This window comes from Zootoca vivipara, chromosome 2, assembly GCF_963506605.1.
Source record: "Zootoca vivipara chromosome 2, rZooViv1.1, whole genome shotgun sequence".
Taxonomy (NCBI): Eukaryota; Metazoa; Chordata; class Lepidosauria; order Squamata; family Lacertidae; genus Zootoca; species Zootoca vivipara.
Genome location: NC_083277.1, coordinates 114,485,575 through 114,510,132, shown reverse-complemented (window position 1 = coordinate 114,510,132; position 24,558 = coordinate 114,485,575). Strand labels below are relative to the sequence as shown.

Genomic DNA, 24,558 nt, shown 5'->3' with positions numbered 1-24,558 from the left:
ACTTCCGTTGAGGGTGGGGTGATGGCTTTGCGCACGCGCATTGCCGGCGCTCCGTGTTTGTGCGCCAGCCGCCGCCATCTTGGTAGGGGCAGGAAAGAGAGGCAAAGGAAAGTGGCTAGAAAAGCAGGTGATGAGGGAAAGGCTCCTTTAAGGTACGGCGGAGGGCAGCCCATACATTCCCGGCTCTCCCTCGCTTTCTTAGGTGTTTCCGAGAAGGCCTGCTTGAGTTGTCTGCCGCAGGGCATAGACAACCTGTGGTCCGCTGTTGGACTCCAGCTCCCATCAGCCGCGATGGTTGACGGGAGTTGTAGTCCATTGACGGGTCAGAAGCCCCTTGGTCCGCTGAATTGTCAAATTAGAGGCGCCTCTATTGAAGCTCCTTCATCCTCTGATTTAGGAAGCGCTGCCTCCTAAATCCCCCGATTTGTTGGGAGAAGCTGGGTTATACCAAGAGGAAAGCACTCTGTGTATGCTTAGCAGCATCCTGTTCTTTCAGCATTCTGAGCTTTGATTCACAGTAGCCCATAGGCAATGACCTGCAATGACCAGATGCAAAGGAAGGAAGGCTTTGCCTTGTACCTTCCACAATTGTATGATTCTGTGTTGAGTCCTGCATTGCAGGGGGTTGGACTGACCCTAGGGGACCCTTTCAACTCTACAACTCTGTGATTCTTTTTTATTATCATCATCCAATCAGTTACTACACTTTATTTAAGAAGGGGGGTGGGGGTGGGATATCCCTGACATGCTCTCTCCTGGGTTACTCAGCAAGTATGAGGAACCTGTGATCTTCCAGATGCTGGTGGACTACAAAACCCATAATCTATTACCAATGGTCAGGGATGGTGTAGTCCAGGGTTTTCCAAATATGGGTCTCCAGCTGTTTTGGGAAGACATTTCCCATCATCCCTGGCCCCTGGTCCTGCTAGATAGGGATGATAGGAATTGTAGTCCAACAACATCTGGTGGTCCACAGGTTCCACATCCCTTGTTTTCCGCAATCTGCTCTCATATGCTTTAAACCTGCACTTCTTAACCTTGCATATGGATCTTTATTGAATGTCGTTTTGTGTATTTTCATCTGTCTCAACTTAGGTATGCTCATTGATGCGTAGGTATTCCACCTTGGGACAGCTCAGATGCAATTTGTCTGGTTCCTTGTTAGGAGAAGCAGAAGCATCTGAAAAAACCGCTTCTTATGCAAAAATTCAAGCTGATCAGTCAGAAGCTGTCACATGATGAACTTGGTCTTTGTCTAAACAAAATAAAAAAATTCCTTCCAGTAGCACCTTAGAGACCAACTAAGTTTGTCATTGGTATGAGCTTTCGTGTGCATGCACACTTCTTCAGATACACTGAAACAGAAGTTACCAGATCCCCACATATAGTGAGAGGATGGGGAGGGGCCAGACTGTTTATGGCTGCATTTGGTCTTACAGGAAGAATTTACGACTGTTTACGATTGGTCTTTGTCTGCTACTGTACGGGGTAATGAAGGCATCGTGAGTGTACTGATGCATCGGGGGCAACCTGCATTGCCCCCAAAAGCACCCCTGATGACTCTTACCTGAGCTTTCCTGCAGTTGCAAGAAGGGACTGTTCGCCCTTTGTTCAGGGAACTGTTAAAAAAAATAGATATACACGTAGGGTGATAGTCAACCAAATAATACTTGGAATAGACTCATCAAAATCGTTGGGCTCAAATTCAGTATTATTTAACTGGATAGCAAATTCAGTATTATTTAACTGGATAGCACTTTTTAACTGTGAGAGTGAAGAGTGAAGCATGTTCTAATCTAGAAAACCCACCACTTTGTCACAACTTTAAAACTCTGTTGTTGAAATATCCCTGCCTCAAGTGAATTGTGAGGAAGGAGAACTACGTAATTTGCTATAAACACAGGACTAGGTGTGGGGCAACAGTAAAAGCCAATAACAATTTATTTTATGGTTCTGCAAGTCAGATAAGGCCGAGGACATCCTGTCCTACAGGACACAAACTGGTCACTTACAAGAATTGCACAATCCTCCAGTTAATTTCAATATTCCTTACTCCTGGGCTTCCTCAAAGTCAGTTGGTGAAGCTTTTCACTTCAGGGCAGCACTAAGCGACTTACAACCAAACAAATAGAGATCCAGCTGCTGATAAAGCTCAGGCACAGAACTGGCAACCCTATTCTCACATACTGCCCCTACTAGGTGAGAATAGGAGATGTAGAACAACTGTAGGCACACAGCTAACCAAAGCTGCCAAGTTTTCCCTTTTCTCGCGAGGAAGCCTATTCAGCATAAGGGAATTTCCCTTAAAAAAAAGGGAGAACTTGGCAGCTATGCAGCTAATGCTGCTATTGACAAATATGGTTGCAAGTGCTTTCTTTGGCATCTCAAAAAGCCCTTAGCAGGACTCATCCTGAACTTTTAGGGCTAAGCAAAACAAAACAAAACAAAGCAGCTCAGTACCTGAAATAAATTGCTTTTCTGACATGAGAAGCACACCTGCCTGCCTGGTTCGTACGTATAAATCTCCACTCCCATGGTGTACATCAGGGGTTGTCAACCTGGTCCCTACCCGCCCACTAGTGAGTGTTTCAGGATTCCGAGTGGGCAGTAGGTGGTTCTACAGCACAAGCTGAACCCATCAAGCACTGGTGGGCGGTAAGGAAATTTTACCATCAAGAAAGATGCATTAGTGTGCGGTAGGTATAAAAAGTTTGACTACCCCTGGTGTACATAATGATACTTGTCAGTGTAGCACAGGTTATACTGCCTTTGTACTTTGTCCCTGAAATCAGTGGAGATCCGTGCAGGATTGAGCAGGTAACCATAGCAATTGGGCGTAATGTCTGCTGTCCACCCCCAGCCACATTCCAGTGACATGGGAAAAAAACCTCTGCAAGGTGATCTATCTGTGTAAGAGTTTTCACAGCTAACTAGAGCTTGGTTTTAGAAGAGACCGAAGGAGTGGAGTTAATGCTCTTTCTGGAATTATCCCTCGGGGGAAAGCAAGGAAGTCGTCCTGAATACTGTTTGGAGAGCAGAGGGCTGCTGGACACCAAAGGAGAGTCACCACAAAGAAAAACTAGAGAGAAACAGCAAAGAGGTCTGGTCAAATGAGTGGCACTTTGGGTGATAAAACCATCAAGCTACAACCAGGGCCAGAGGGAGGTGACTCTACAGTAGTAATCATTAGGGTGGTATAGAATGTGATGGTTGGCACAGAATTTATTCTCCTTAAAATATCAATTTCCAATTTATTTAAAGTACAGTAAGTGTTTAACCTTTGTGGCTTTAAAGTGGTATATGTACTTGTAGCAGGATAAAACCTTGCTGGGGTCTGCCGTTTTTAGATGATAGGGTGAGGCGAACTTTTCTGAACTGTAATCATGCAAGGAGGGGAGGGATATTCCTTTAACACTACGATTCTGTTACCGCTCCGGCGGGAAGGTAAACGGCATTTCCGTGCGCTGCTCTGGTTTTGCCAGAAGCGGCTTAGTCCTGCTGGCCACATGACCCGGAAGCTGTCTGCGGACAAATGTCAGCTCCCTGGGCCAGTAAAGTGAGATGAGCGCCGCAACCCCAGAGTCCTTTGCGACTGGACTTAACTGTCAGGGGTCCTTTACCTTTAACTTTAACTTTCCCCAAGCAAAAGTAAAGAGTGATGTTTTAGATCAGGAACATGATATAGATTGCAGTAACTCGCTGCAGGGTATTCTGGGATATATAACACGCTAATGAAATGATATAAAACTTTTATTTGTTTGTTTGTTTGTTCATTCATGTAACAGAAATTGTATACCGGTTAATCGTAACAATCTAGAAATGTTTTACAGGATTTTGAGGGTGATCTGACTTATTGCTTCACGTTGCCCAAACCTGCAGGACCTGCATAGGAGGTGTGGCTGGCAATGGCAGAACATAATGCCCTGTTGTGTCCTGCCTTGGATAAGGCGGCTGGTGAAGAGTTCCTGCAGAAAGCATTCCAGATCATGCTTGAGGAAGGTGTAAGGAAAGGGATGGATGCCTCTGAAAAGGTAAGGCCTTCAGGGCTCATTCTCACAAGATAATCTTGGGGGTTGTTCTTATGTATTGGTGTGTTTGTCCAATGTGTTTATACACCGCTTAATTGCTAGCGTTTCTAAGTGGTGTACACTTCAGGTATGGCCAACTTTCAGGGTTCGCCGTATACTTCTAACAGTGGTCCAGGAAGTAAAATAATAATAATAATGTATTTTGCCTCACAAGCTAATCTGTTTACGGTAGAGTGCCTAGCTAGTCTGCTTGTGTGCCAGATTTTCAATTCTGAAAGAAACTGTAGGAGATCTGGTCACACCTCTTCGTTTTATTTAAAAGGTAAAGGTAAAGGGACCCTGACAGTTAAGTCCAGTCGTGAACGACTCTGGGGTTGCAGCACTCATCTCACTTTACAGGCCAAGGGAGCCGGTGTTTGTCCGTTCTGCAGACAGTTTTTCCGGGTCATGTGGCTAGCATGACTAAGCAGCTTCTGGCACAACGGAACACTGACACGAGAGCAGCGCACGGAAACGCCGTTTACCTTCCCGCCGGAGCGGTACCTACTAATCTACTTGCACTTTTTGGCGTGCTTTCGAACTGCTAGTTTGGCAGGAGCTGGGACTGAGCAACGGGAGCTCACCCTGTTGCAGGGATTTGAACCACCGACCTTCTGATCGGCAGGCCCAAGGCTCAGTGGTTTAGACCACAGCACCACCCGCGTGCCATTCATTTTATTTAGTTCCTCCCTTATATATCTTGTGCTGTCCATTCATGCCAATGGACAATGAGGTATGCTCTAGCCTTGTGGGAGGATTGGAACCCCCCTTTAAGCATAGCTGAGGGAAATTGGGGGGGTGGACTGGTTGATGTCCCCCCACCCAGGCCTGCCGGCCTCCCTCAGCTTCTGCCTGTGGAGTGACATCAGCACCACTCTGCCAGGGCAGCGCTTCCTGTTCTGTCCACTGGCAGAGGTGTTGCTGATGGCAGCCTAAGAAAAGCAGCAAAATAAAGTGTTTGAGGAACTGATCCAACCCAAGATCTGCTGGATCCCAAGCTAGCTGCCCCCTGCCTTTTGCTGCAGCCTGCATGAACACCATGGCTGCAAACGTGGCAACGGCCCTGCCACTCTTTTAAGCCTCTCTGCTGCCCAGGTGCAGTTTACATTGCACTCTGAGCTGTCAAAGGACTGCCTTCTCTTATATAACCTTTCCCAAAGATTATGGCCCTCATTAGCAGCCCTCTTCTGGGTCCTATAACAGAGTTATCCAGGTGGCTCTTTTTTTATAAAAAAAAAAGCTCCATAAAAATAAAAGCACTTTAAATGTATAATCAAAATACAAATCACAGAGACTGAAAAAGTTAAAGCTTGAAATGGCATCAGAGTAGGCATGAGCCAAACTCGCATACGTCTATGGACTGGTTTTAGAGGCAGCCCCTCCTTCAGCGCATTGCAATAGTCCATATGGGCTGTTTAAAATATTTGGTATTGTCGGTGTAACAGCCAAAGGGTCCCTCTTGAATGATGCTCTTTTGTTATTGAACATCCATGATTATTAATGCTCATTATGTTACTGGGAAGGACCCAGGTGGCGCTGTGGTTAAACCACTGAGCCTAGGGCTTGCTGATCAGATGGTTGGCGGTTCGAATCCCTGTGACGGGGTGAGCTCCCGTTGCTTGGTCCCAGCTCCTGCCAACCTAGCAGTTCGAAAGCACGTCAAAGTGCAAGTAGATAAATAGGAACCGCTACAGCGGGAAGGTAAACGGTGTTTCCATGTGCTGCTCTGGTTTGCCAGAAGCGGCTTTGTCATGCTGGCCACATGACCTGGAAGCTATACGCCGGCTCCCTCAGCCAATAATGCGAGATGAGCGCGCAACCCCAGAGTCGGTCACGACTGGACCTAATGGTCAGGGGTCCCTTTACCTTTATGTTACTGGGAAGCTTATCGGGGATCCCACCTGCAATACTCTTGGCCCCTGCAGAAATTCTGAGACAGGCATACGGCTTGGTTTCGTAATCGGTGTGTGTTCCGTATCTTCCTGCTGAACTTCTGCACCGTGTTCTGGATGCACCAATAGTGCTTCCATCTTGTCTGTGCTGAGCTTCAGTTTGTTGGTCCTCATGCAGTCTATTACCATGCCTAGGCACTAGTTTTATTACTCCCACTTGTGTTCATCCTCCACCCCTTGACAATTTGATATATGCACAATTGCAGCCACGCCCCAGAGCTCAGAAGCAATTTGTGGCCATGCGTGTGGGATGTGGTGCACTATTAAGTAGAACAATGGGGGGGGGGGAGAAATTGGGGGGAAATATCAAAATCGTTTGGAAATCCCTCCCACAAAAAAGTGATCAGAAGTCGATATGTGATTAAATGTCCAAGCTGAAACCTATTATGTGCAACACCCTGTTTGTTTTTAAACAAAGAAATAGATAACATGCTCTTCACCCTTTTCCACACTCCCTTACACCACTGTACTGTAGCTTACAGGAGTCGCCTGTCCTGTTTCACCACCTGAGGTAAAAATGGAAGGTGCCACCCCCTTCCACTGCCTCCCCCCTCCCCAGCCTCACTTGCTGGTATTGTGGTCTAAACCACTGAGCCTCTTGGGCTTGCTGATCAGAAGGTCGGCAGTTCGAATTCCCGCGATGGGGTGAGCTCCCATTGCTCTGTCCCAGCTGCTGCCAACCTGGCAGTTTGAAAGCACATCAGTGCAAGTAGATAAGTAGGTACCACTGCAGCGGGAAGATAAACGGCATTTCTGTGCACTCTGACTTCCGTCACGGTGTTCCGTTACACTGGCCACATGACCTGGAAAGCTGTCTGTGGACAAACGCCGGCTCCCTCAGCCTGAAAGCGAGATGAGCACTGCAGCCCATAGTTGCCTTTGACTGGACTTAACCATCCAGGGGTCCTTTACCTTTTTACATTTTTTACTGGGGTTGTACACTGGCAGTGACAGCTTCCCAAAGCACTGCTGCGCAACCCTGGGAGCTGCCCAAGGCGACTGCTTCAGCCCGCCTCATGGGCTGACCGGCCCTGTGTTATGAGAGCAAACCAGCATCACTTTAGCATCATAACTTTGCCGCGCCAGCAGCACTCCTTGGGCTTGCGCCGGCATCTAGAGGGTTTAGTAGCAATCCCACCTCATCCCGATGGTATAACGTGAGGACGGGACCATGTTATTCAAGCATTTATGTGATGCCGCCTGAACTTTTCAATACGAACTGGCCAACCTGTTTCCTTCCTTGTTAGGTGTGTGATTGGAAGGAACCTGAGGAGCTGCAGCAAATCCTGGACCTGGACCTAAAAGACGGAGGGGAGCCGCAGGAGAGATTGCTGGACCGCTGCCGGGATGTTATCAGATACAGCGTGAAGACTTGTGAGTGCCTGGCACCAGCAGCTCGTTCATGAAATAGCGTAGTTTCCACATGTGGAGTAATATGTAGTTCCTGCTTCAGTTAAGTCTTGTTTCCATGGCCTCAAGCAGCAAAACGGGATGTTTCTCATGTTAAGTGACCTGATAACAAAGCTGGCTATTGCCTCCAATGTGGATTTAAAATAGCCTATAAATGCACAGTGGCCCAAAGGCGATGAAAATTGTGAGCCAAGGGGTGCGGCTAAAACACCCTGGAATTTGCTGTCCTTGTACACATGAGGTCAGAATTCAGGACAAATATCTCTGGTTATGTAAATATGTCCTAAAGGAAACACCACGTCCTGGCATATTTTCAGCAAACAGAGACAGCGGTGTTCCCATGATCAGAGGCAAAGTAATAAGTTCTTCAGAAAACAAGCGTCTTCTAGGGCTGGGCAATATATCGTCCAAAACCGGTTTGAACTCCATGATATAAGTTTCATAATTTTTGACCTGGCAATATATTGCAAACCATGATATGTGTGTGTGTGTGTGCACGCGCTATGCAAAAATCACGATGCGGGGAAAAACCTCGAAGCCAGCCAATGCCTCTACGTAGCTCTATCCTTATTTCAGACATTGCGATATATCAGTATATCATGATGTTTAGCTGGTGATATATCACGATGTTGAAAACCAGAAATTGCCTGGCCCGAATGCCTTCCTGCTGTACCTTTCATTCATGCCCTGTGTAAAAGAGTGTGTTCCCCACACACCACTTCCAAAAAGAGAATTTTATTTGGTATGATGTGATTGTGCTGCATACTGATCCAAAGTAGTTTCAGTTCAGCATAGCTACACACTCACTTTCTCTTTCTTTCTCAGGTCACCCGCGATTTTTCAACCAGTTGTTTTCAGGACTTGATCCCCATGCTTTGGCCGGACGGCTGATCACAGAGATGCTCAACACCAGCCAGTATGTGTTTGCACTTTTCTGATGAAACCGTGGCATTAAAATAGGTTGCAGTGGCTCTCTTGGGCTCAGTACGGATTATAGTTTTAAAAAGATCTGGAAATGGTTAGATTTAGTAGATTAGGGGCATTGCTTCCTAAGGTCTACCCACATATTTATTTTGTCCTCTGCGATCAAACGGGGTTTGCAGGTTCTTGAAATGCAGAACACTTTACCAGAGGCAAAAGTGGTCTTGGTGCACATACAATCTTTTCCCCCAAACAGCTTCCAACTCTGAAATACATGGTTTTTTTTATGCATATATTTCTTTCCTTATCCCTCTCTATATACTGTACAGTTGTACCTTGGATCCTGAACACCTTGTGAGTCGAACGTTTAGGCTAACGAATGCCATGAACCCGGAAGTGAGTGTTCCGGTTTGCGAACGTTCTTTGAAAACCGAATGTCTGTCGTGGCTTCCACGGCTTCCGATTGGCTGCAGGAGCTTCCTGCAGCCAATCGGAAGCCGTGCCTTGGTTTCCAAACGTTTTGGAAGTTGAACGGACTTCAGAATGGATTCTGTTCGACTTTCGAGGTACCACTGTATCTGTATCTGTATCTAGCGCTTTTGGGGGGGTAAAAAAATTGAGGTGCCAGTGTTCATATATGACTAGAAGGGCCATGGGTAGCTGTACAAAATGGCTGCCATGGGCAGCAAAAAAGAGAATCATGGTACTCTGTAGCGGTGAGTACTGTCACAAAAGCCCCCCCCCCTTCACGGATTCCATCCTTGATCCTGAAAGGAAGAAAAGCATAGCAGTTTTCTAAGTGAGCCACCTCCTGTGATGCAGGCAAACTAAATATTTCTGATAATGCCAAGTTGTGGGGTAGAAACATGACACAGTTGTATTCACATATTTGCATCCATTACAAGGAGCAACCATTAAGCAAGAGCAGCAAGAACATAAGCCCTGAGGTGGTGATATCATAGGACAGGCCTACTCGCTGGATCATCACCTTGTTCGTTGGACTGGTCATGTTGTGCGGATGCCTGATGATCGCCTTCCAAAGCAACTACTCCATTCCAAACTTAAAAATGGAAAGCGTAATGTTGTTGGTCAACAAAAGAGGTTTAAAGACTGTCTCAAGGCAAATCTTTAAAAATGTAGACAACTGGGAAACACTGACCTGCGAGCGCTCCAGTTGGAGAACAGCCTTTACCAAAGGTGCCATGGGCTTTGAAGAAACTCGAACTCAGGACACAAGGGAGAAACGTGCTAAGAGGAAGGCACGCTTGGCAAATCCACACCATGATCGGAGGTTCCGGTTTCCGCCGGCAGGAATGGCGGACCTGTTTTCCATCCCTCTGACCTTCGTAAGGAATTTGGCGGTTGCTAGGGGAGTAAATGGCAACCCCCTACCCTCTCCGGGGGTTACGGAGAGGGGCCGCTGGCCCGCGATGCCCCCAGACCCACTCCGACTGTTTATGGAGTGGGGGGAGCTTGGGCTGAAAAGCACTTACGAGGGCCAGGACTCCCGGACGCTAATCTGCATGGCGGGGATTTCCATGGTTAAAGAAGATAATTAGGCTTAAATCTATGGACATACTTCAGAAGGAGGGGAAGAAGCGCTGTTTACTGCTGAGAAATCTATGCTGCTGAGGGAGAGGAGTTAAAGGCTGTATATCATCTGGAAGAAGGATTGATGGGGACGGAGCGATAAGGGAATTGAGTTTTTTTTTAATTTTTCTTCATATGAGTTACTTCGTATCTTCCCAGACGCGATGTCCTGGCTTGTTTGGAGTGAAAGAGAAGCAAAAGACTGTGTGAGTTGAACTTTATAAACTGTTGTTACTGAGCATATTTTTTAAAGATGTGGAGTTGCCGATGAGAAAAGCCCCCCCCCCTAGTCGGACGGAAGGAGTCCTGGACGCGTTCGGAGGATTTATGAGCTGTGACGCACTTTGAATTGGAGCAGCGACCTGAAGCTAAGTTCAGCTATAGGGCAAGGAGATCCATTAATTTACCAAGAGTTTATGGTTTGATGTTTGGGTCTTCTGCCTGGAAAAGCTGTAAATTTTATAAAGATCGTTAATCTTCATGGCTATGAGAGAAAACGAAAGTGATTTGAGCTTTTTAAGATGGCGCTGCTTCGACGCAACAGGGAGCTCCAGACTAAGAAGATTTATGGGGAGGCTGGACTGATTAACCCACACAGGAGAAAGAACATTTGTGAAACCTTGTTTGATATTTATCTCAGCAGCTGGGAAACAATCGGTTGAAAGTGGAAAACATCTATGTGACTGTAAGGGGAAGATCTGGATTATTATGAACTTGGAGGACGATTTGAACTTTAGAAAAAAGACGGCAGTGGACGGTTGCGAGGAATCCCCAATTTCTTGAAGCATGGGAACCCAAATAAAAAATTCTTTAGACGATTTGGCATAACATTCGGTTTGATTGATATATATATGTGTATAATTTGAAATAATGAATGTGATATAATTGGTTTTAATTGGAAAATTAATAAAATATATTTTTTTAAAAAAAAATCCACACCATGATCAGCTCCCACCCGGAAACCAATGTCCACACTGAGGAAGTACGTGTGGATCCAGAATTGGCCTCCACAGTCACTTATGGACCCATTGTTAAAACCGTGCTTATGGAAGACAATCTTACTCTGCTACGAGTGATCGCCAAAGAAGAAAGAAATCATAGGACAGGACATCATGCTTGCACTCCCCCACCCTGCCAAGCTAAGGAGATAGATGCCCGCTGTCGGCGCCCATGCAGTTCCTCATATCTGGTAGTTTGTTACATATATTCTGCACCCTGCATTACTTAAACGCCACACACTTCTCAGGGGGAATCAGTAGGACTTACGAGCAGGTAAACATGCACGGGATTGCACTGTTGGGCTCTGTTGTGGAGGCATCGCATTTTCAGAGCACTCAAAATGCAGAGTTTTGTATCCGGGGAAATGGAATGCTTCTTCCATACCCCAGAGAGCACGTCCATTCATAGTGTGATAGTCTATCCCTGCGGAATGAGGTTGTCAGAATAGTTCAGTGATAGAACTATGCCCAGGTCATTTTGTGAACCATTTTACTACTTTCTTTTGTTATTTTCCCCTCATTTTAATAGTATTTTTTTCAGCAGCTGTGCACCCTGCTAAGGGATGAAGTTCTCATTTATTAGTACAGTATGTGAAATGTACTCGGAGTCCTGTAGTGACTTCATGCTCTTTACTGCAGCTTGTAAAACAGTGAATGAAATCCCCACCCCACCCCAAACCTCAGGCTTTTATATACGTTATTTACACAATGAGTCCCGTCTGATTGGCTGGTTCTGCTTCCCTCCTGGAGCCTGATTGGTCTTTTCCTGCAAGCCAATCAGTTGTTCCATTCTACGACCCTACCAGCCTAATAGGCTGATTAACTTCTTGGGTTCCTGATAGCTTGCCCAATGGTCCTCCAACCATTCGCTGGCCACTCTTTACTTCCTAGGAACCTTTCCTAGATGACACTCCCCAATACCTGCTTGTGACTTACAATTGCAGGTATATGACCTGGACCAAAACATCATCTCACCTTGTGTTCTAGGTACACATATGAGATCGCCCCTGTGTTTGTATTGATGGAGGAGGTGGTTCTGAAGAAGCTGCGGGAGCTGATTGGCTGGAAGAAAGGGGATGGGCTCTTCAGTCCTGGTGAGTGATACTCCTTTATGCATGTTCTAGGTCAAATCTGCAGCAGTACCTTTACAGAGGGCTGTATATTGTCCACCAGAAGCAGATTTAACCCCATCTGGACAATGGTCTGAAATGATGGGAATTGTAGTCAAATAACATCTAGAGGCCACCACGATGGCTATGGCTACCTCTGGTCTGCAACTTGTTGCACCAAAAACAACGGAGTTTCGCTTCAGGAACCCCATACTAACCTTGATATTTGACATTATAATTGCCATTTATAAGTAAAAGCAGGCAATCTTCATGCTCTTTCTTCTCTGCTGCTTCTGACTTTGCATGGATTCTTGACTATTTGCATATTTTGTTCTGGTTTTGCTAGTAATGGGGATGGCTAAGCAGCCAGTCAAGTGTTTCACGTCTTTCCTATCCACTGGAAATCTTTCATTCCTCCTCTGGCTTCTGAGATTTTAGCAGCCATTGTCCATTTTTAACCTTCACAGCCATGAAGGCTAGGAACTTGCTCCCTTGTTTTTTTGTTTTTGTTTTAATGGAAGCTGAAACCTGCACCCGAGGTTACATTCTGCATCTTTGCTGTGCTCCTACGGAATTACGGCATACACATATACCTGGCTATGAGTGCATTAAATAGAATAGAAATAGAAATAAATAACCTTAGACCATGATCTCTCTGGGCTCTTTTTTTGCAGGGGGCTCAATCTCCAACATGTATGCCATGAACGTGGCACGATACCACCGCTTCCCAGATTGCAAGCAGAAGGGTAACTGGGCAATACCGAAACTGGCAGTGTTCACTTCGCAGGAGGTATGTTATTCTCCTGAGTTGTCTGTCTGTCTGTCTGTCTGTCTGTCTGTCTGTCTGTCTGTCTGTCTGTCTGCCTGCTGCCTGATTTTTGACTGTGCTGCAGCCTTTCCAGAGGCCATTCAAATGGAGGGAGAACTCTCTGGTCCTGAATGGGATAACTGCCCCTGAAGGACCAGGTACACAGCCTGGGAGTCATTTTGGACAGCTGTCCATGGAGGCACAAGTCAATTCTGTGTCCAGGGCAGCTTTCTACCACCTCCTCCTCCTCCTCCTCCTCCTCCTTTTTTGGTGATCACTTGTAGCTGAGTAAGTTTGTCTTCCATAAACACGGTTTTAACGTAAGTGACTGTGGAGGCCAATTCTGGATCCACACGTCCTTCCACAGTGGGTACATTGGTTTCTGGGTGGGAATTGATCAAATTGTATTACAGTAGACGGCTTCCAATGGACAGTAGTATCAGTCCATGGTGGCTGATGCCCATTGGTGCTGCTAGGGCAGAAGGCAGGAGGTCAACAGGAGTTGGCGCCAGAGAGCCAATGACAGGCAGAGCCAACCAATTCTAGGTTTGTCACCATCTCCCTCCCTGCTAGGTTCTGAGACTGCAGAGGTGGAAGCTCACAGGCAGTGCCACACATTGGGCTGGTCGTTAGAAGACCCGCAGATGGGTGTTTGCCGAGAATAGGCTACGGTTGGTGGGCCAGTGCCTTATTAGCCCCAAATGGACCAGCCTCTGCTAGTATCCTCTAATTCCCTCTTTTTCTGGCTTCTCTTCCAGTGCCATTACTCCATCCAGAAGGGAGCGGCTTTCCTGGGAATTGGCACAGACAACATCTACCTTGTTGCTGTTGATGAAAAGTGAGAGCTTCCATCGGAAACCTTTGTGACATTTGACCTGGCCCAGGTCTCCTGGCACTGCCAGTGGACCACCTAATAAAATAATTTGCCCTGAGACATGATATTTACCTACCAAATGCACCCTTAACAGATGCCTCCCCTGGGAAATACCCAAGGACAGAAATACCATTGTTTCTTTTTCTTTTGTTTCCCGATTCCCTCCCCCTCCCCCAATATTTAATGGAAAATTATAACCCCATAGACAGGCACGCAGTGATTTCGCAGCTAACATAGGAGCTGATAATGGGGATGGAATTTAGCACCCTGAAAACCAAAGATTTATTTTTATTTCTCTTCTAGTCCTCAAGATGGAAAAGATGTTTACCTCAAATTCTTTCCAATGGCAAAAAGTTCCGAAAAGGTTAAGGTAGTGCATTAACGCAGGGCCTAGAGTTGCACTTTGCACATTGCCTTTGAAACGAAGTTGTCAGAGATTTAAAAAAGGCCTCCCAAGTGGTTGAATGGATCATCCTTGAGTGTTGATCTGCTCAAGCTAATGTGGAACAGCTGTATATGGATTTTGCCATTTTGGATTGCAGGTAGGGGATCTTTTTCTCAGTGCTTCCCCTTAGGAAAAATATCTTCCCAGAAGTGGAAAAGCAATGCTTCATAGAGAACTCCTTCCCCCAAAGACACTAGTTTTCTGTGTGCACAGGGACTTTTGAAACGGGGAGGCATTTGACCTGCTGCAGCCTGAAATAGCACATTCCGGGGCAAACATGTACCACACGATTCTTCTCCTTGCATAGGTTGGTTCTAGAGGTGGATTGTCTTAATGAAATGACATGCATGCCTGACTCACATCTGCCACCGCTTTCTTTCTCCTCCAGGGGAAAAATGATCCCTGCTGATCTGGAGAAAAAGATCAACCAGGCCAAATCTGAGGTAGGTTTCCTCCGAGTGGTGAAGGGGGCAGAACTGGGAGCACAGGGCATTTTCCTTCATGGTGCTCCACTCTGTTTCTGAGGACTTGCCTACTTATACCTGAAGGAGCTTCTCCACCCCCACCATTCAGCCCGGACACTGAAGTCCAGCGCCGAGGGCCTTTTGGCAGTTCCCTCACTGCGAGAAGTGAGGTTACAGGGGACCAGGCAGAGGGCCTTCTCGGTAGTGGCATCCACCCTGTGGAACGCCCTCCCATCAGATGTCAAGGAAATAAACAACTCTCTGACTTTTAGAAGACATCTGAAGGCAGCCCTGAAGATTTTAATGTTTATGTTTTAGCATGTTATTAATATTCTGTTGGGAGCTGCCCAGAGTGGCAGGGTATAAATGATAAATTGTTTTGTTGTTAACAGGGGTGGCTAACTTGTGCCCCTTTGGAGGTGGCTGGACTCTTGACTCCCTTCCGCCCCACTCAGCATGGCCGGCTGCCAGGGATGAAGGGACTTGGAGTCCAACAACATCTGGAGAGCTGCATTGTAGGGGAGCACATGCTCTGCTGCCCTGAGCCCCCAGCAATGTTAGAGATGTGCAATAGGACAGCATAGACAATGAAGCGTCTTCATTGTCTAGCCACTGCTTGCTCATGGCGGGTCAGCCCTGAATGCAATGATGCCTTGTGTTGGTTTTACCAAACATGATCAGAGAGAGACAGAGTGCATGTGGGGGGTGGGATGTGGGTTGTTGGGAGACACAACATCCTCGTAATGTCCGCAGAAAATCAGCCCTAGCCAAGCCAAACTGCTCTGGCTGGGGCTGATGGGAGTTGTAGTCCAAAACCTCCGGAGGGCAAAGACTGCGCCAGCTATATATCCCGTCTGCCAATGCCTGCTCTTGATGCTCTTCTTTCCCAGAGGGCATTCCCCTTCTTTGTCAACGCCACCTGTGGCACCACCGTCCTGGGAGCCTTTGACCCCGTGGCTGAGATTGCGGAAGTGTGCGCAAGGCACAAGGTCTGGCTTCACGTTGATGTAAGTGCAGCAGGCTGAGGGGTTGGTGCCCTACAGATCCTTGGGGATGGAAGGAGGTGCCTGTGTGTGTGTGTGTGTGTGTGTGTGTGTGTGTGTGTGTGTGTAAATAGGGAGGGGTGAATGTGTTCTGTGTCTTTTAAACCCTGAATGCCACCCAGACCGAGGATAGAATTGGTCCTTAGAGACAGGTGGTCCACTTCTGACATATTGGCAGGTGAGGTGGCTTTCCTACAATCGTCCCTTGCTCCTACCTTCCCAAAACCTTTCCTGAAGTCGCATTCAGGGAGTCGACAGGAGCTGCAGCCAAAAGGTAAAAGCAGCTGTTTCATTCTGCATGCACAGAGTGACATTTGTGTACATACACAGGTCTCTTTGGATCTTGACCAGTGATTCATGTCCACGGCATTGCTTTGTGGTGTCATGTGGAAAAACTAATGTCACGATCATTTCCCCATGCATATATATATATATTTTGGTCCGAGGATGATCTCACAATCCTGTTCCTTTCAGGATGTAGTTGCAAGATTGGGCCCATGCAGAGATGCAACAGGTAACCTCCTAGGATGTACAGTATTGTTTTGTCATGTCTCTGCATTAGAAGCGATTGTGTGCTGCAGATGCAGGGACGCAACAGACTAACCTGCCCCTAGTGAGGAAAGACCAGAGCAGTGAATCAGTCGTCCATACCGGTAGATGTAGCGGGCAACCTGCTTTGTAGGGGGATTACTATTTAATTATTATCCAAGAGGCAGTAGGGTGGAAGAGACAGAAACCTTGAGGGACAAAAATCAAGGCGGGGGGAAAAGACCAGGGAGGAGGATTGGATGCATTCTTCATATCTGTGATCATTCTAAGTAAGTCCAGATTTTGGGTTTGGGGGCAGAATTCAGTGTCTTGAGATGCTTTCAACTGGAGCTTGTGACTCCCCTCAAGTTTCTAACCCAGGCATCCCCAAACTGCGGCCCTCCAGATGTTTTGGCCTACAACTCCCATGATCCCTAGCTAACAGGACCAGTGGTCGGGGAAGATGGGAATTGTAGTCCAAAACATCTGGAGGGCCGAAGTTTGGGGATGCCTGTTATAACCCTTATAGATGGGCCCTTAGAAATGCCTTAACTTTTAGTGGCATAGGGGCAGTTGTGGGTCTGTCCCACAACCAGATCTCGTGCTCAGTAGATATGCCATGATGAAACAGATCTAATGCATAAACGGGGGTGAGACTCCCATTCCATCACTGGTCAGCTATCCCTGGAATTATGCCAATGCTTTTCAGGTATTTTCAGATTGGGATTTCTGACCACACGAGCACCTCGTTGACACACTTTGCCCGGATGGGTTGTTAATGATCGATATGCCTCTGTCACTCTCTTGTAGGCTGCATGGGGTGGCAGTGCCCTCCTCTCCCAGAGGCACCGGCACCTTCTGAATGGGGTCGAGAGGTAGGCAGCATTTACTCTTGAGTGGGGTTGGAGCTGTATACCAATGGACCAGTGATACAAGGGGCTGGAAATGTGGAGAGATGGGCTGCCCGAGCAGCCAGTCTCAAGTCAGCAGCTTTATATGGAACCAGCCAGGTTCCCTACATACTTAATCCCATGTTGATTTAGAACAGGGATTCCCAAACTAAGGCCCGGGGGCCGGATGCGGCCCAATCGCCTTCTAAATCCAGCCCGTGGACGGTCCAGGAATCAGCATGTTTTTACATGAGTAGAATGTCCTTCTATTTAAAACGCATCTCTGGGTTATTTGTGGGGCATAGGAATTCGTTCATTCCCCCCCCCCCCAAATATAGTCCTGCCCCCCACGAGGTCTGAGGGACAGTGGACCGGCCCCCTGCTGAAAAAGTTTGCTGACCCCTGATTTAGAATCATAGACTTGTAGCGCTGGAAGGGACCCCAAGGGTCATCTATGAATCTCAGCTATAGCAATCCATGACAGATGGCCATCCAACCTCTGCTTAAAAACCTCCAAGGAAGGGGAGTCCACAAGTGTGCCACAATTTGGACATGGCAGGCAGTTCCCTTGCCTGGCAAGCTGGCACAGAGAACAAGGAGCCCTGGATCCTGCCATAACAGATCCCTGGTGCCCTGTGACAGGTTTTATGTGAGGCTGCCAGTTCAGGGCCAAATATCTCTGGCAGCCTAATAGCTTTCAGCTAAGTCACCTGCCCTGGAAAGCCACTGCTTGTCATTGGTCTGATTCATGTCCTTTATAATATTACTGTCAAGTCCACGGCATCATTTTGCAACAGGCTGCTGCTGGGGTGAGATTCCAGGATGGGTCAAAGGAACCGGTGCCAGTAACAAGGCAGGCTGGAAGTCAGGCACCAGATCAGGCAAACATGCATGCAGGGTGGGGGTGGGGTCAAAAGCAGGAGATCCAGTCACAGATGGCCTGGAGGTCAGATATGGGGCTGGTCTCATTGAAAGAGGCTTGGTACAGCTTGGCGTGGTTTCTAACAGTTATGAAAACATGAACATACATACACAAAGCTGCCGAGTTGGAGACAGACCAAGAAAGGCATATGTTTTAAAGGTTTAGCAAAGTTTTTTTTTAATTTAAATGAGGCTAATAACATCCAGACTCTGCTGGCAAGATAAGCCGGCATTTGGAATGCTTGATATCTGAACAATGAACAATGATGAAGAAGGATGAAACTTGGGCTCCTTAACCCCCTGCAGAAATCTGCAAATGAACAAAACCAAAAAAACAGAAAAGTTTTGTCAATTGTTTCATTGTGGGGTGTGTGTGTGTGTGTGTGTGTGTTACAGATGGGTGCCAGACACTTAGGGTGAGCGAATCTGTATTGCTGTTTAGCATGACAAGTTTGTTTGGATGGAAAGTTTTTATGTATCTACATTTGCTTGTGAATTCAACTGACCATCTTCATGGTATGGGCTCAGATGGGGGTGCCCACACCAGTTCTGCAGCACATAGGGCACTCTTAGCTGGCAGTCTTGTCTGGGAGACCAGAGTACTGGCGGCGCCACCCCTGCCTGAAGACCTCCACCAGCACCTTACTGTTACAGTGGATGTCAACAACCACGTACAGTATATGTACTGTATTGATCATTCCATACAACTGCGTTGGTGAATGTTGATACTGTTAGCATTTGCCTGAGTCTGTCCAAACAATGGAGGAATAAGTAAAATATATATTTGGGGCATTCTCAAAATTCACGCAGGGCTGTAAGCCCTGACATGTGAAGGTCAAACTGACAGACATTTCCTTCTGGAAAAGCCTTGTTTACGTTGCAATATTGCATTTTCTTCTCCCCACTCCCCACCCCCCACGACATTGATTTTCTTGCATCTTAGTTCTGTGTCGAAACAAGCCATGATAACATTCTGTTTCCCTACACAGGGCAGATTCCGTGGCTTGGAATCCCCACAAAATGCTTATGACTGGGCTGCAGTGTTCTGCCTTCCTCCTCCATGACAACTCCGTAGGTATTTGGGCTGGGGATGATTCAGCTTAAGGAACTCCACCTATCAGTTGTAAGGAGGAAACTAGAAAGCTAGCTAGTCCAGGGGTGGGCAGCCCGCAGCCTGAAAGCAGCATTTGGCCTGTGGCCTAATGTCATGTGAGTGGCAAGGAAGGAAAAAAATTAATGCAGAAAGGAGATGGCTGGGAGAAAGGAGTGTCCCACCCACTTTTTGTTGGAATGTTGAGGGTTGCAGGAGAGGATATACTGTTTATTAATATCCTTCCTAACTTGTGCTAGCAAGTTCCTTTGTTGTTGTTGTTGTTTAGTCGTGTCCGACTCTTTGTGACCCCATGGACCAGAGCACACCAGGCACTCCTGTCTTCCACTGCCTCCCAGATTTGCAAGGTCCTACCTCAAGACCAGGACTTCTTAAAGAGTAGGCCGCCTCACAATGGGGCGAGGCAGTCCTTGAGATCTGCTTTGGAGACACTCCTTTTTGTCCTGCCCACTTTCGAACTGCACTTAGCTGAGATGCGGAGCTATCTCCATCGTTATGCCTTGGCCAGCTTTCCCCAACTTGGTGACCTCCAGGTATTTTGGACTACAATTCCCATCATCCACATATTGGCTAGGGCTGATGAGAACTGTAGTCCAAAACATGATGCTGACTGTTGCTGATGGGATTTGGAGTCCAAAACATCTGGACTGCCCGAGGTTGTGGAAGTGTGTCCCATATTGTGGTCGTTGTTTTCCCCCCCTGTGGAAGCCTGCTCTTGCGCTAGTTCTAAAATCCCAAAAGTTTTTGAATCTCCTGATCTTTTTTTAATATCTCATGCTTTTATCCTGTGTATTTCTTATCTTAACTGTGGTTGAAAGCCACACTATTTATTTACCGTGTTTCTCATATTATAAGACACGTCTTATATTTATTTTTTCCTCAAAAAAACACACTATGGCTTATTTTCAAGGGATGTCTTATTTTTTTCCTCTTCCTCCTGCTGCGGCCGGCATTGCTGCTGCGCCTATCACTATGTCTTATTTTCGGGGTATGGCTTATATTCCTTGAATGCTTAAAAATCCTGCTATGGCTTATTTTATCGGTATGTCTTAAAATATGAGAAACAGGGTATTTATTTATTTATTTGATATCTATCCTGCCCTTCATCCAAAGACCACAGGGCAGTTTACAATACAATATAGAAACACAAATGACATATCATAATAACAAACAAAAACAATACCCCACCTCAAACACGATTTAAAAGACGCTAGGCCTGAGAGAAGAGGAATATTTTTGACTAGCAGCTAAAGATACGTAACGAAAGCGCCAGGCAAGACTCCCTGGGGAGAGCATTCCACAAGCAGGATGCCAACACGGAAAAGTCACCGCTCTCGTGTTGCTGCCTTCTGGACCTCTTGTGGAAGAGACATGTGAAGAAAGGCCCTTAGAGAATGATCAAAAGCCATTTTAATGGACCGGGCGGGGGAAGGCAGGAATATGTTACAATAGAACGTAGGAACATGTTTTGTAAAATTCTGTTTTGGCTTCTCCTCCATGGCAGGGCCTGCTGCAGAGATGCCACTGCGCTGAAGCCACTTACCTCTTCCAGACTGACAAGTTCTACAACAGGACTTACGACAGGGGGGACCAGACCATCCAGTGTGGCCGCAAAGTCGACTGCTTCAAGCTGTGGCTGATGTGGAAGGCCAATGGCACGAGGGGTTTAGAGCAGAGAGTCGACAGGGCCTTCGCCATCACCAGGTGCGCCTTGTGGGGTAAGGGTGGGAACGGCGTGGGTGGTCTCCCTTTCAACTTGTCCTTTCTCAAAGCCGAGGGAATCGGGATGACGCCTCCACTGCCTAGTTGCCAGCAGGTGAATGTTACAGAGCTCATCCCAGTTTCCTGGCATTCTCCTCCTTCCCTCCGCTAGGTACCTGGCTGATGAGATCAAGAAGAGAGAAGGCTTTCAGCTGGTGATAGAGGTAAGAAGTGCCTGAGCTCCAGGACTCGACAGGCCTCAGTCTCAGAATCTGTATTCAGTGGACACAGGACACAGAAGGGCGCCCCTAGGCTTGCCGAGACTTTTGCTCTTCTTTGACTAGTCTTACACCTATGAAGGCGTCTTTTGTAGTGTTGGACCAATGATTCCTCAAGCCCTCAAGCAGTGAGGCTGTCTTTGTGAGGGGACCTTTACTAGTCATCATTGAGGATGTTTTGGAGAAGGCAGGACCTGAACTCAGAGCACTCCACATGCAAAGCACACACTCTTCACTCACAGCTGCAGGCTGTTTCCTCACCTACAATCAACCTTCAAAGGTTTGAGCCTTGGCATCTTTCTTTGGTGTTTTGGGTGAAACATGCCCACCCGCCAGACACCGGGCATCCTATGCCACCAAGCACGGAGATCTGAACCTTAGATAACAGGTCACTTCTATCCAATTTTTGCACTTTGCAGCAGTAAGATCCGAGGTCACCCTGAGCCTGGCTTGAACTCTCAGTCACCTGATGATTGACAGGATGAAGAGGCACCCCTGCAGATAGGGGGTGTATACTATTGAAATATAGACCAGGGCCCCCAGAACTTCACACTTCACAGGGGATGGGTGTGTAGGAGAAATATAGTCCTGAACACTTCCCTTAAGATGTCTTTCCTCTTTTCTTTTAGCCGGAATTCATCAATCTGTGCTTTTGGTACGTTCCTCCCAGCCTACGCGGGAAGGAGGGATGCACAGATTACTGTCAGAAATTGGGAAAGGTAAACGTTGAGAATCCTGTAAAGGAAATGGTCCGCTCCGACAGGAGCCCGGGAATATTGTGCATGTGCTCATTCTTCTAAACTGGGGTGGGTGGGTGCTGCATCCCAGTGTCCAACTGAATTCTGAGACTGGGTTCCTTCTTTGCCCGGGTTTAGGTGGCTCCTATGATCAAGGAGAGGATGATGAAGAAAGGGTCCATGATGGTGAGCTACCAGCCACTCGGCAAGAGAGTCAACTTCTTCCGCCAGGTGGTGACTAACCCCGCAGTCACCCGAGAGGACTTGGACTTCTTCCTCGACGAGATCGAGAGGCTCGGAAGAGACCTGTAGAAGCTCCACTTCTCCCTGCGGCCCACTTCTCTGGACCCTTTGGCAATGAGTGTGGGACTTTACACCTGAAATCCAGGAGCCTTCGGTTTTCTTTCTCCACTGCCTCCCTCTGCAAACCTTACAAGAAGCAGAAGCTGCAACTCGCCAGGGCCTCCAGCTCACTTCCCCCGTTCTCACCTCACCCCTCTACATGTAAACATCGATGATATCTGGAACGCAACCCACCGGGCCTTCCTTCTTCAGAAATGGGAACAGCCGAGGCTGCTTCAAGGAGCTCATGGAAGTGGAGGGTGAGACATGGAGGAGGAAACAACAGTCAGCCTCCAAGGCCCACTACAGAAGAACAAAAAGACCCCAAAGACCCGTTCTCTGGCCTGCTTGCACAAACCTTGCTTTCTCTTTCCTCTTTTAAAACGAGAATTTGATTAAAAATCTGTTTTCATTCCTCTCTTTTTCTAGTCAGTTTTTTAAAATCAAAAACAACAACAACAAAGCAATGCTTTTTTGCTTTGCTTTGTGGAGCACCCTCAGTGACCTTGCAGTTTGATAAAGAAAACCAGAAAGGTCCCTGCCTACGAGGAGCTTCCAGCCTAAACTCAGTGTTTGCATTTGGGTCTGATGCACATAAAAAAACAAGCTGGGAAACTTATCAACCACTAAGAAATCAACACATGCCTAAATTTGAGCTTGAGGCCCAAGAGAAATCCCGCTTGGCCTGCAGAATGTCCCTGGTGTCTCCTATTTAAAAACAGAAGCAGGAAGTGGTGCTTGGGGGTGGGGGGAGAGAGGCTGCCTGCCTGAGACTGAAGCGAGCCACAGCCACCCACAGTAGATATTGCCAGGCTAGATGACCAGGCAGGGTTGGGTCCAACCTTAGTCTTAGGGGGGGTCTACACACAGGAAAAAATGTTATAAATAAGTAGAAATTACAGTACTGTATATTGTTATAACAAAAGAAAAAGAAACACACTGTAAAAATCTGCACAGATTTTTTTTTGCTCTCCAGTGCCATCTGGTGTTACATGTTTATAACACATTCAAAACATCCTTTTTTGACTAATGGACCCTAGCTGAGTCCATACTCACAAGTTGAAATTAATGAATGTGACTTCCATAGATTAGGGGTGCCATATTTCAAAGAGTGAAAAGTTCAAAGAGACAGAAAAGTTGTCGAGCTTTTTTTTGGCACTACCATACATAGGCTGCCATATATCTGGATTTCCGCCCAAACACTGCTAGAGACAGCAGTATTCTGGATAGGTCCGGAAAATCCATTAATTTAAATACAGCCCATGGGCTTGACCTTTGGTATAACACAACTTCCTCACCCCTTTTGCCCGCTTTCAAGGCCAGGAGTAAGCGAATGCTTTCAGATGCCCTGCTTTCCTAGAATGGTTCTGAATATTTTTTTTTATCCAGCTTCCATTTCTTTCATTATAGGGTAGCAGTTTGTTCACTTGAACATTAAGTTTTGAACAGGATTGGTTAATTAGTGGCTCTCTGTTTATTTAACAGCCACATTAGTGCTATTTCTCTCCTTATATTCTCTTCCAAAACTGCCCATCAATGCTCAGAAAAACCAACACTATTGTATCTTCATGGGGCCAGTGCCAAAGTTTTGTGCTATTTTTGTAGAAAACTAACAACCTGCTGGCCTTCCAGAATACTCAATATCAGCTTCTTGAGCCACTAGGAGTCATGGCAGGGTGTTTGTTCTGAGGTGAGGTGGAGCAATAACACTGCATGAAAGCACTGAGCAGGTTGGAAGCAAAGGAGGGCGAAAACATCACAGAGATAACAGCCAAGGCTGTGCTGTATGTCAATGGGTAAGTAGCTCAGTCTTTTTTATTTACGTTTACATCAATAGCATAACAATGTTGGCTCGTTAATATTCCATTGCAAAAGAAAAAAGGAGAAACAACTAAATGGAAGACACCTAACTCAGGTGACGATATATCTTGTTGCAACTCAGAACTGTTGTCTTCACATCCAAAAAAGAAAATAGTTTTTATACAATACAGAGACCCAAAATGTTTCTAATGGAGAAAGAATGGAGGAAGATTGGAGAAAATTCAAATTATATTTAGGGAATTATTTTTGAGAGTTGAAAGTCTGAACATCTAGGGAAACACAGAAGTTAAGGCAATAGGGAGAAAAGAGGAGATTATAAAGTAGGAAAATTGAGATACAAATAAAAGGATGGGATTAAGAAGAATTAAAGAAAATACAGGATGATGAAAATTAAAAGTAATGAAATAGAAACTGTTACAGATGTATCTAAAATGAAAATCAGATAGAGGGGAGTTGGGGAAGCAAAAGGGACAATGAGTTAAAAAGATGATATAAGATGATGTATGTGTTTTTTGTTTGTGTTGTTGTTGTTGTTTTGGTTTTGGTTT

At 46.5% G+C, this 24,558-nt stretch overlaps 1 protein-coding gene across 1 annotated transcript; it reads left to right on the top strand.

Annotated features, from left to right (window-relative positions):
• Positions 1-77: 77 nt before the first annotated feature.
• CSAD (cysteine sulfinic acid decarboxylase) lies at positions 78-23,187 on the top strand. The gene is made up of 15 exons (XM_060272087.1): positions 78-152; positions 3,880-4,031; positions 7,267-7,393; positions 8,255-8,345; positions 11,926-12,032; positions 12,722-12,837; positions 13,614-13,693; positions 14,563-14,617; positions 15,529-15,645; positions 17,020-17,084; positions 19,010-19,091; positions 20,636-20,835; positions 21,005-21,056; positions 21,740-21,829; positions 21,986-23,187. The coding sequence occupies exons 2-15, from the start codon at positions 3,906-3,908 to the stop codon at positions 22,157-22,159; spliced, it is 1,482 nt and encodes a 493-aa protein (XP_060128070.1). The 5' UTR covers positions 78-152; positions 3,880-3,905; the 3' UTR covers positions 22,160-23,187.
• Positions 23,188-24,558: the final 1,371 nt, after the last annotated feature.

Excerpts from the sequence above, each read along its gene's own strand:
- CSAD (XM_060272087.1), top strand. The coding sequence starts at position 3,906 with ATGGCAGAACATAATGCCCTGTTGTGTCCTGCCTTGGATAAGGCGGCT. Across the intron at positions 17,085-19,009 it reads CTTCTGAATGGGGTCGAGAG|GGCAGATTCCGTGGCTTGGA; the intron begins GTAGGCAGCATT and ends TTCCCTACACAG. Across the intron at positions 21,830-21,985 it reads ACTGTCAGAAATTGGGAAAG|GTGGCTCCTATGATCAAGGA; the intron begins GTAAACGTTGAG and ends GCCCGGGTTTAG.